The 13,226-nt window shown below is 28.3% G+C and overlaps 1 protein-coding gene across 1 annotated transcript in view; it reads left to right on the top strand.

Moving 5' to 3' along the window:
• The window catches only part of LOC106685356 (metaxin-2), a 14,856-nt gene extending 14,397 nt beyond the window's left edge, over positions 1-459 (top strand). The window contains exon 7 of the mRNA XM_014427988.3: positions 80-459. Within this exon, the coding sequence (XP_014283474.1) occupies positions 80-248 (169 nt within the window). The 3' untranslated portion in view covers positions 249-459. The remainder of the gene's footprint in view (positions 1-79) is intronic.
• The last annotated feature ends 12,767 nt before the right edge of the window (positions 460-13,226 follow it).

The raw sequence follows: 13,226 nt of genomic DNA, 5'->3' as shown, positions 1-13,226 counted from the left end.
TTTGTATTGCATCATAAGGTACTAAATAAATAAAGAATATTATTATTATTATTTTATTTCTTTAATTTTTATTTTACAGACCTTGTGAATTAGATGCGTTGGTGTTTGGTCATATTTTCACTATAATCACTACTCCTCTACCAAGTAACAGGTTTGCTTGCATCGTCAGAGGCTATCCTAACCTCATTGAGCATTGTAAAATTATAGAACATAAGTTTTTTAATTTTTATGAAAAGGATAATGTTTAAGACAATATTTCCAGTATACATTCTGTTGTTAATTAGTACAAAGATATTTATTGATAGTAGATTTATAAAAATTATGTTAGTAGTGAAAAAATATTATCTTGCATTTCATATTGTATAACATTATTATTTTCCTTAATAAATAACGAGTATTAATTAACAGTGCAGCCAAATCAAATTAATATAATTTTTATTTATTCTACTTAAATATGTAACAAAAATGTAAAATTTTTTGGTTAGTTTGTTATAAATGTAATCATAATTATGTGTAACTGTTGCCAAAATTATTTTGTTATAAAATAAATATTTTATGAAAAAAAATTTAATTTTTTAACATCCCATTTTTTATTTAAAGAATATTTTTATGTCTTCTTGAATCAGATGAAATATAATTTTCGTAGAGTGGAAAACAATATTAATGAATATAATACTGATATATGAATTATAAGAAAATTAAAGTAACTGAAAAAAAAAGTGAAAGCATAGGCCAATTCTTTTACACAATTAGTAGGGATTGCTAATGAACCAAAGGAATACCGAACCAAAAGTTCAATACCGGTATTCAGTATTTTTTAGATCTTACTACCAGAATACAGGTATTAAGAATTATAGAAAAAGAAAAAAAAAACAGGTGTTTCTTTGTTTTATTCGAAAGAGTCAATATCACAAAAAATCATTTGTAACTTATGAATGATAGCAGTATATAAAGAATCACAAAAAATTAAAGGAACATCTTATGTATTTAAATCACAAAAAAGTGTAAATATTACTATTCAGTCTGTGATACTATTACAAATTTTTGAAATTCTTAATAAAACATAATGTATCAATTGTACTGTCAATAAGCCTGGAACGTAATTTTTTGCAAAAATTACCAGCTATTGAAAACACTCAGTGTTTACCTTTAAATCCCTCATCTTCAAATAAATCGATTTTTCGTCGGATGGTTTTGGATATAATTGATTTCTATATTGAATTTTGGTTTGTTGAATTTTTTTAGCTATCGTTAATTCTAATTTTTGTTCAAGAGACAATACCTTTTCAATCTCGGCATTAGTGTCATCATTATCTTCAATAACTACCAAATTCTGAATGTGGATAGGTTTGTGGGTAAAATATTTTAAGAAAATTTACTATAAACTTGATCAAATTTGAATTTGTTAGTCTCTGTTCTTCTTTTTCATTTTCATTTCTAAAATCATTATAATTATGTAAATACTGTAAGACATTTTCTATTTCGGTATACCTTTCTTCTGTGTGATTTTCAATGTGACATATAATTCCTCAGACAGTACAGTATCTCTCTAGGAGATAAGAGAGTTTTGCCCCGCCTCCTTGGATGATTCACATATTGTATCACTTCTTAAGATTGTAAGATGAAACATTGTATTCACAGTCTAATTAATTTCACCCTTTAGGCAGACATAAAAACAAAAACATGTACTATTGCTATGTTGGGGACTCCTAAACTTAGAGTGGAGAAAATAAAAATATTGTCGAGTAAATACTGAAAACAACTGTATTTAAACTTGTTAATACCAGTATTACAAAAGGTTCAAAATACCAGTATTCGGTATCCCAGTATACCGATATTGCAATCCCTAACAATTAGTGATTGTCCATTACAAGAGTGATGATACAAAACCTCTAAGTCTTAAAAATTTTGGTAAGTTTTCTAAAAAAAAAATTACCTAAACTGGTAGTGTATATGAAATACCTTCCAGGAATTTATTTTCAGAATTTGAGCATCTAAGATAGTGTTAAAAAAAAAATAATTTTTAGTATTAGAACTTGTAAGATTTTTGAGGCTCATGTTAGCTAACCTTCTTGATTAAATTTAAAGATAGTGCTATGCGTAATATGTAATACACTATGTTTTTTAAGGATAACATCCTCAGCCAAAATTAAAAGGCAACTTTTTTTTTCTTACCTCCTAATATCTTTATTTACAACAGATACGATATACATAATAGACTAAGCCTAAATACCTATATACATATATACAAACATATCTTGTATTGCCGGATGGTATTTTAAGAGAAGGTACATGGTTAGCTGAAAGTGGTTTATACAGTGGTGGCATGGTAGCCGGGGGACTCACTAATAATCAGGAGGGACCATTCCGGCTGGTGGACTGTAAAAGGCAACATAAAACTGCCTCACTTATATATACACCAATCATTTAGTCACCATATAAAACAATTGAAGATCTACGTGGCCTCAATAGACTGATTTGGTCAGACATATTAGACATAGTGCACTGTCTGACATATTTGAGTACTTCAATTAAAAATAACCACATTTAATTCATTAATTTGCCATTGTGAACAATGAGTTAGTAAAGTTAAACTCAGCCAGAGAGAGTCAAGGATGAAAGAAAGAAAGTAAGGCAGGCATGGATAAAGAAAGAAAACAAGGAAGATCTATTCAGTCAGCATGAAATGATGACAATATCAATTGATCAATCAAAATCATTCCAATAGAAAAAATTTGTTCAAAATAAAAATAGAACACCTCAATTTGGCCAAGTTTAATTCCTTTTTTTAAATCAAGTTTTGTTTTTCATTTTGTGTATTTAATTTTATTGTTTTGCTTTAAAATACAATGCAAAAGTTAGTTCTGCACCTTTATTAAAAATTACTTCAATACAGTCCACTCATTTTCATTCATAACCAGTCCTAAATAACTTTTTTTGTTAATCATGTTATGGTAAATATTAATACTACCTACATTACCATGATCATTAATCATTTGTTATTAATTATATTATTGCAAATAATATAATTTGATGTAGTATTTTAAAAATATTGTATATTTTTTAATTACTTTATGTTAGGATTTATTTTATACCTAATAAGACTGATAATAAGGTATTTACATATATTATAGTTAGATTATAACAACCCAATATATTTAGGCAGCATTGCTGATTAAATAAAATAGTTCCCTCTATATACTGTGCTCATAATAGGCTTAAATATAGTTTGAAACTCCATAAAAATACTGTCTGAATATAACAGGTAGGTTTCCTATGAAATTATTATTTTTTTGAATAATTTAATAAGTTCCTTAGCTCTGTAGCATAATAATTACTTTATTTTCACCATTATCATATAGAAGTTTAGAAATATCTTAACTATATAATGTATTATTCAATTATAACAAAATATATCAATCCAATCTCAACATTCATTAATTTATTTTAAATATCCAATGCATCAGCCAATCTGACCATCATTAAGAAAAATATTAATTTTAATTTCACAGTCTCACATTAATTATTAAAAACCATTTGCAGGCTATTCTAATATAATATAATCAAATTAACCTATATTTGCCACTATTTCATTTAAATATCAATTCATTTATTTCCAAATTATGTTATACTACTATCATTAAATTGTGTTAGTGGGTAGCTCTGTTTTAAGGCACTGTACTACTAACTCCAAGGACCTGGGTTTGAACTTGGTTGTGACAGATAATTCATTGGTTTGGAAGTAGACTGTCACAACTCAAAATAATTAATTTTATTGTTTTCACAATAAAATGACTGCAATTTTTCTATATTTTAAATGGAAGAGCATGCAGGGTGTAGGCAGGATTTCGCCAAGGGGGGAACAGGCCTCAGCCCATTACACACTACATATATACATATACATTCGTAAATATATAGTATACGTACGCATTCTCGTAAAAATGACTAGAAACCTACTTTTGAGTTGTTTTTTTTCCAATCCCTCTAATACAGAATAAAAACAATAAATTAGTGGATGCTTTATGTATAGAAAAAATAAATCATGTTGAGTATTACCTTTTTGTAGCTGTAGTATTTTAAGGTTACTTGCAATACCTATCTGTCTATTGGGAATTGTCCATTCTGTATGGTCCTACTAGTAAAAAAGAATCCGGAGGTGAGGGGCCTCCTCTTTTTAGTCTGGCTTTTTAATACTTGAAATACCCATACTGAGAATTGATTATTATGTCTCAAAATGAAAGTTACCTTCCTAATTGTATCATGTTTCCAGAAAGAAATCATCTATCAAATAAGTTTACAATTTTTTTTTCATGGGTCCCGAAAATCTAGAGGGAGCCATGGCTCTCCCTGCTCCCCTCTACCTAGGTCTATGTGGAAGAGAGTTACAAGTTATAATTACTGTGCCATCTATCAGGCGCAGTAAGAATTACAACTTGTATCTCTCTTCCACATAAAAATATAGATGAATTGCACTTTCTTACAAAGTACTGTATCCATGAATCTCCATGGGTTGTAGCAGTACAAATTTAATGTTTTTTTTAACTACTCCAATTATTGTTATTAGGTTAATTGGTTTTGATAAGTTAATGATAGTACTATAACATAATTTGGAAATAAAAGAATATATTTTTAAATGAAATAGTAACAAATATAGGTTAATTTCACTATATTATGTTTTACCTTGGCAGAATAGCCTGTAAATTTGTTTTAATAAGGCTGTGAGGCTTAGAATTAAGATAGTCCTTGACTATGGCAAGATCGGTTCGAAACATTGGAAATTTAAAATGAATAATTGAATGTTGAAACTATATGAATATTTTTGTTATTATCAAAATATGTATAAAATATATTAATAGAGCAAGGAACAAGCTTTAACAAGAAAGATATTTCACTACATCTCATTATAAAATATAGTGTGCTTTACTTATGATATCTTCAAAAATTAAGATTACTAATATTACTTTTTATAACTAACTCCATGGCAACCACTGCATAAATAAAAATACTTTTTTATTGTTTTATTCTTCTTTACTATGGTTGAAGTAAACAGCATTTAAAAAAAAAAAATCCCTCTTTTTTATTTATTGCTTTACTTTGTTTTTTAAATTTAAATTTGGCACCACTTCTTGTACTTTATTGGTTAATGGTGTGTCAATAACTAGAACAATATTTTCTTAAATTAAAAAAAGAATAAAAATTATAATTATATTTACAAATACAAAGAATTATTCTGATAATTATATTATATTATTCTTAAGAATTATTCTCAAACAAAGCTGTGTATTTACAATTTTTTTTTCATATTGTCAGATTTTCTAGGTTAGCAAATAAACAAAAAAAATTATTTATTTATGCCGACATTTCAGTCTGAATTCCAGGACTTCATCAGGGGTAAAGAACAAAAAGAGATAACAACCATTATTCAGAGAAACATAAAAAATAAAATAATAAACAAAACAATATTTGGAAATATAAATAACAATGAATTAAATAGAAAAAAGTTGATTAATAACAATAAGTATATTGTTATTAAACAGTAGTATATTGTATGTTGTATAAGTATACAACTTATTGGCCCATTGTAACATATATATCATTTTTTTCCTGCAGTTCATTATGTTGATTTGAATTATTTTTCAGTATTTTAGACACTACTTACATATCTTCTTACCTCTATAATATTATTTTTCATCTTCTATTGTTATTAATGTACTACTATCTACCTCCATGGTTATTAATCAACTTGTTGCTGTTTAATTCATTGTTATATATATTTCCAAATTTGTTTTATTATTTTATTTATTTTTTATCTTTCTCTGAATGATGGTTGTTATCTCTTATTGTTTTTTTAGCCCTGATGAAGACCTTAAATTCAAGTCTAAACATTGGTATGAATAACTATTTTTTCTTGTTTATTTGCTGACCACAGCCTCAGACCATCTCCACGAATCTTTTTAGTTTTAAAAGCTAACTCCTATTATAGTCCTTTTGATATTTTATGATTTATAATAAAATCTAGAAAACATAATAATAATATAACTACTAGAATATTATGTGGGAGATACTAGAGCTCTGGTCCCAATCTCAGATCAGTTTTTAAATAAGATGTCTTTTATCTTTATTTTCTTTGTCCGTAGTGTTATGATATATAGGTATAAATCGAATTAGGAAATTATTCTCTGTATTCAGGATTTTTTTGAAGAAATAAATTCAAATTTTTACATATACAGTAAGTAAATTTTTATTTATACATTTCAAGATAAATAAAAAAATGACTTAACTAGAGTGAAACCTCGTTATTACAGGGTTCATTATATTGCAGATTCGGATAAAAAGTGGATCTAAGTCTCAATCTTTGATTCAATAGCCCTAAAATAAAATATAATTATTTTATTTTATATTTTTGTGTTTAACCACATTACAGAGTGTAAATGATGGAACTGAGTTTGTTTTTGTCACATCTTGAAAGAGAGATATAAATTTTCTATCGACTCCAAAAAAGTTCTGCAAATGTTTTACACAAAACCATGGGCCATCTGTAGCTGAGGGAGTTGATACTTAGGTCTTTACAACTTCTGAGCTGGGTTTTTTTTTTTTTTTTCTGGTCCCTTTAGAACAGAAAAGTAAACATGGATTATTAAAATGTATTACAGAATGAAACATAAATTGAATTGAGTTCAACCTTGTTATACCATTGGTACTTGAAGGTATCTGGTGACATACTTAACTGAGGTTTGATGTGTTTCTCTGTGGGAACTCTATTTATATATTTGGAGGGGGAAAATTAACCCCCACCATAGTTAGAATACAATGAATCCCTTCGATAACCCCCCCCTCTATGTGTTAGAAATGACTAGGAAGAGGATAAAAAAAATGGTATAAAGAGTCTTAAAATAATTACCTTTTGAGAATTAATAGGATTAGCACAGTATATATCGATAATAAAAAAAAAATTGTTCTCACTTCTTTTTGTGAATTATTATTATACATTTACAATTTAATTATTTTTTTAAGAAAGCATATATTAACTCATAAATATCGGTTTGATTTTCCCAAAGATTTATATTCTTCTTTGGGTCGGTATAGTGCAGCTGTTTGGAATGGGATATCGAAATGAAAATAACGATATAGATATCGGTTAATAATATCGATATCGATATTATATTGGCACTAATAAAATATAGATTAAAGAAGTAGTAATTTAAAATAATAATATAGAAAATCATATGAGGAATTATTTCATATCAGAGTTGGGCAAATATTATTCGAATGATGAGAGACGAATACTTTTTTATTCGTGAATTTTCTGCTCGAATAATCAATTATTCGTACAAAAACATATGATTAGCCGTCCGATTACTTTTTTATTCGTCATTATTTTACACGAATAATCAATTATTCGAGCAAAACAATTCGAATAACCATTTAAATACTTTTATATTCGTCCATTTTATAGAAAAATAATCTCTTATTCGAAAAAATTAAATGATTAACCATCCGAATACGTTTGTATTTGTATAAAGACGACATTTTTTGTCTTACAGCTATACATAGATATATTTTATGATCGCGTATAGATTAATTTTAACTTTTCTGATTTCTAACATATAAGGGTTCCTTTTTATGTTTTGGTATATGTAGGATATGAAAATACTATCGATTTATTTTAACTTTTCTGATCTATAACATGTTAAGGTTCCTTTATATGTTTCGGGATATGTAGAATATGAAAATAATATCGATTTTTAGACCAAAATCGATATAATTTTCATATTCTGCATTCCTCAAAACGTATAAAGGACCCTAACATGTTAGAAATCAGAAAATTAAAAATAAATCTATACACGATCTTAAAATCGATATCTTTTTCATATTCTCCATTCCTCAGAACGTATAAAGGAACCGTAACATGTTAGAAATCAAGAAAATTAAAATAAATCGATACACCATGTTAAAATCGATAGCATTTTCATAATCTGCATATCCGAAAACCTAAAAATTGGCCCCCATGTATTAGAAAAAAAAAATTAAAATAAATCGGTATGGGATCTTAAAATCGATAGCTTTTTCATTTTGTACTCGTCTGAATATCTGAAATAGGACCCTCATACATTAGAAATTGAAGGTGGCAAAAAAATATGTGAAAAAAAAATCAAATTTTTATTCGAATAATATGCATTCGACTAATTTTGTATTCGAATAATTTTTCATTCGACTAATTTTTTATTCGATTGAAATAGTATTTTAAATATTCGAATAAAAAAGTATTCCGATTACTTAGTTGTATTTTTATTCGAATAAAAATTGATTCGTCTCTCGTCAATCAAATAAAAAAGTATTCGTTTCTTTTCAATCGAATATTTTTTGCCCAACTCTGTTTCATATCATATCTAAAATTTTGATATCGAATAAATTAATTAAATTTTGAAAATCGATATCGAAATAAAAATTGTTTATTTTTAAAACTTTCCTTAAAATTTATAAGTATTTTTTAAAATAAAATATCGATCATCGACTTTCTTGTCGATATAAATATCAAACTTTGGTAACGATAACCTAAAAAATCTGTCATTTCCTCTTGACCAATATTATTCCGAGGATCCATTGTAGTTTTTAGAAATTCGTGTACTAATAGATATTAAAAATGAGTAAAGTAAATTAATAAATAAGTACCAGTTCTATATTAAATCAGTAACTCACCTTATCCGGCACATGGAAAAAAACCCTGGCGGCTTTATTTTAGCAAATTTACTGCACTTTAAATGATGTTGTATTAGGTTGTCTAGTGTTGTTGGTAGTTTTATGATTTAGAGCTCCGATTGAAAAATATATTATTTTTAACGTTTTGAAACAGCCGCTATTCTTTATTCCCCCTACCTATTGTACGCCGTCTCTCTGCTCAGAGCAGGTCTATTGCCTTAGCGAATCTGGATATTGTGTACGGATTCACTGTCTCACAAAGTTTGGGGTCCAAGATACGATCCTTACATAAGATAAGGAATCGTGTCCTTGCTACTGCATCACATCTACAAATGATGTGGTAGGCTGATGATACATTGTAGGCAGTCTCATCATCCTTTCTGCAGAACCTGCAGACAGGGGACTCTATCAATCTCATTTTACAGAGATGCTTTTTATTCAACTGACAGTGTCCCGTATATAGACCTGTCATCCATCTTTAAGTACTCCTGTCCATATTAAGAAGAGTGTTGCTTCTTCTCGGGCAGGATCTCTTTAGGAACCATCTTGATAGTTCCAGTCCTCTGGTGTTTCTCCAGAGTAACCCAGCTTTGCCCTCGGCAATCATTTTGATATGCCTCTTCGCATGGCTGAGACTAATCTCACATATGGGGTCAGGTGTAAAAGGAGCGGTCACAGGTCCTTTTCTAGCTAGATAGTCCGCCCGCTCATTATCTTTAATGCCTTTGTGTCCAGGCACCCATTCTACCCGCCCCTTGTTGGCCAAGGAAAGAGAGTTTAAGTTAATCTTGCACTCTTCCACCAATTTAGAACGGGTTGCATAATAGTGCAAGAGCCCATGAGAAGAAAAAAGTCAGTTATTTCACCCCAATTTATGATTACTTTAATGAAAACTATGTATAATTATTAGTCGAAATTGACGAGTTGGCAAAGTATAGGTAGAGGGATTAAAAAATGGCTGCTGTTTCAAAGTGTTAAAAAAAAATTTTTTCATTCAGAGCTCTATATCTTTAAAACTTCCAATAACACTAGAAAGTCTAAGAGAACGTCATTTAAATTAGAGTAAATTTGCTAAAATATGAGTCCTAATAGAGATATTTGTGGTCAATAGTTCTCCAGATATAGCTTTTTAAAAATCAACATTTCATAAAAATGTTGTGCCGAATGTACTGAAAGATCAGTAGTTAGTGAATTTATTTTGAGGAATCTATATCTCAGGAACTATGTGACGTATAGATGTCTATTAGCACTCAAATTAAAGCTAGTTTAATGTACTATAAAATTGTTTAAGACCTTTATCTTCGTGCGAGTAGTAGTTTTCATCATATTTGCTAAAATAAATTGATTCAAAGTTGAGTTGTTCGGACACATTTTCATACGACAAATTTATATTTATACGAAAAGAAAATGGTTGGGGGTGCAGTCAAAATGAAACACAAATAAGTTAATGTAAGTTTTTATGATATTCGCATATAAATATAAATTTTGAGAGATAGTTGACCGTGGATGACTTGTACGAGGAGATGGTTGGGGGTGCGGTCAAAATGAAACACAAATAAGTTAATGTAAGTTTTTATGATATTCGCATATCAAAATTTATATTTATATGCGAATATCATAAAAACTACTACCTCTACGAAAATACGTGTAATAAACTACTTTATAATAAGTTTAATTTCTTTCATTGTGTGTACTGGCAGACATATGTACGTCTTATTGTTCTAGAGATATATTTTTTTCAAAAATCAAACATTTTATCTAAACAACTAGAAATGTACATTTTGTGAATTTATTTTGTCGTTTCATAAAAACTACTACTCCTATAAAGATAAAAGTTATAGACTATTTTGTCGTAAATGTAACTAGCTTTAATTTGAATAATGTTTTTCATAAATCAAACTTCTTGCCTGAACAACTATAAATAAATTTGTTTTAGCTTATATCATGAAAACTACTATTCGTACGAAGATAAAGGTCATAAACTACTTTATAGTCCATTAAACTAACTTTAATTTTAGTGCTAATAGACATCTATACGTCACATAGTTCGTGTATACGTCATATAAATTTTTTATAATAAATTCACTAACTACTGATCTTTCAGTACATATGTATGAAATGTTGCTTTTTAAAAAGATATGTCTCGAGAACTAATGAACGTAAATAGTTCTATTAGGGCTTATATTTTAGAAAATTTACTCTAATTTATATGACGTTCTCTTATGTTTTCTAGTGTTGTTGGTAGTTTTTAAGATATAGAGCTCCGAATGAAAAATTAATGTTTTTTTAAGGTTTTGAAACAGCCGCCATTTTTTATTCCCCCTACCTATACATGACAGACTCATAATAATACATAGTTTTCATTAAAGTAATAAAAAATTGGGGTGAAATGACTGCCTTTTTTTCTCTTCTTGGGCGCTTTTACTAATGAGATCAGTATGATTACAGTAAATTTTGATATTTGTATACAGCAATGATGTTATATTAATTAAAATTATGCTTTTATACAATATTAATAATAAAAATGGTAATATACATTAATATAATAATGAGTTAAACAAACAATAAATAAAAAGGAGGGAAGATAAAATAGGCGGGGTGAAGAAGAAGTTGAGAGCGCGCTAGTGTCGCTGCTAAGCCGCCAGATTCCTGCAGTCCAAGCCGGAGAGTGAAAGTGGCTGGTCGTTGTGTTTACTTGAGCGCGATAGTCGGAACATGTCGAGAATATACGCTCACATTATTTCATTTTACGGATAGTCCCAGTGTTAAATAATATTTATTTCGTGTTTTTGGAATGCAGTCTGATTTTAGTCAGTGTTATTTTAGGTTCCTCATTCAATTCAAGTGCCAGATTTAGTCTCCTTTCTCTATTCTTTTCTTTTTTTTTTCTTTTGGATTATTGGACAAGTAAACACAGGTAAAAATGATTTATATATATGTATTTATTATAAATTATATATTATTTTGTTTATGGTCAGATTAGTATTAGTAAAAATGCTTGAATGGTTTTGGAATTTGTCGAAGATAATGTTCAATGATCATCTTAAATTATTTTAAGTTCTAATCAAATATATTTTATTTAGTGAAACGCACACATTAGTAAAAACAAACAATAAATTTATCTAGTGTAATATTATCTGACATTGCCGGATCAAGACATATTTCAATCATATATACCACCATTGCCTCAATAAAAAAAAAATATATAAAGAAAAAAGATGCTCTATTTGACCAAGAAAGCATTCAAATTTTCCATGTTATCTAATCGCATCGTTGATAAGAATCGTCCAGCGTTATTAAGTGAAAGTTTCAAGTTTCAGCTCTTAACATTTCTACATATTTTAAAGTAAATTTTGTATTTTTAACTATTTGCTTCGGTGAGATATGAAGTAATTTTAGCGGTTTTTAAAAAAAAAATAGTTTTAAAATAGCCTAATTTTTTGTGTTATCAGTTGGAAAATTGAATTCATGAACTATGGTTATTATCATAATTAACAGGGTCGGGAAACGGAGGAGGTATGGGGGTGTAAAAATGAGCTTGCACCCTCTGGCGGAAATTCTACTTTAGGCATTGATTACTTTAAAAAATAGGAGATCTTTATTTTCTATATTAATCAAATATTTAAAAAAAACAAATGCTTCCTCGAGCATAAAATTATAATCTCCTTAGCATTGTTATACATAATCAATTAATTTTAATTTTATTCATTATAATATTCCGAATTTCGAACAGAACTACACAGGCATATATGCAATAATTTTATATAGTATCGTTTTTATTTTTAAACTAAACAAAAGTAGCTCTTAGTATCTTAGTTTGAATTACATGCTGTATTTCCCCCCTCAAATTTGGGTTTCAGTGCCACTTGACTTTGGACAATTGTTTTAATATTTTTAGTAGTTTCTTCCTGAGATACTAGTTGATCGTGGTTTGAGTTTCACGTCCAACAGTATGATCTCTGTATGACTTTAGTAGCAAAACATAAAACAGTCTAATGAAATATATAACTTAATAAAGTATTTGGTTTTTGCTCCTCCACCCCTCAAAATTTCAATTTCTGGATGCTCTCGTGACTGTTTACACGATAAGGTTACAGGATAAAGATACACATAAAGGATAAGGTGGTAGTTCCTCAAAATGTTTATATTTCGATTATAAAATCAATTTACATTTTATTAAAATTATTATATTCAAGAAAATATAGTGCCTATACAAACTTTCTTCCGTATGCGATTGACCATAAATCAAGTCCTTTATTATTTCTGGTTTTATATCTTGTTTTTATTTGAGAATTATGAAGTGATGTTGAAATTAAGACCTGTTTTCTAGTTTATTTGTATTAAATATATATATATCTTATTTGGTAGTCCATAAATTTGCGTCGTGTACATTTTTTTTAAGACCATAAAAAATGTATGCAGATGTATCGTCGAAATTACAGGTATTTATCAAAGATATTCTGGTATTATTTGTATGGATAGATGTAATGTCCTGAAGATGGGGAGAACCCCGAAACGTAGATGAG

Source organism: Halyomorpha halys, unplaced genomic scaffold, assembly GCF_000696795.3.
Source record: "Halyomorpha halys isolate HHAL.00 unplaced genomic scaffold, Hhal_1.1 Scaffold32.1, whole genome shotgun sequence".
NCBI lineage: Eukaryota > Metazoa > Arthropoda > Insecta > Hemiptera > Pentatomidae > Halyomorpha > Halyomorpha halys.
Note: the sequence above shows the minus strand (reverse complement) of the source record. Positions and strands in the feature narration are given on the sequence as shown.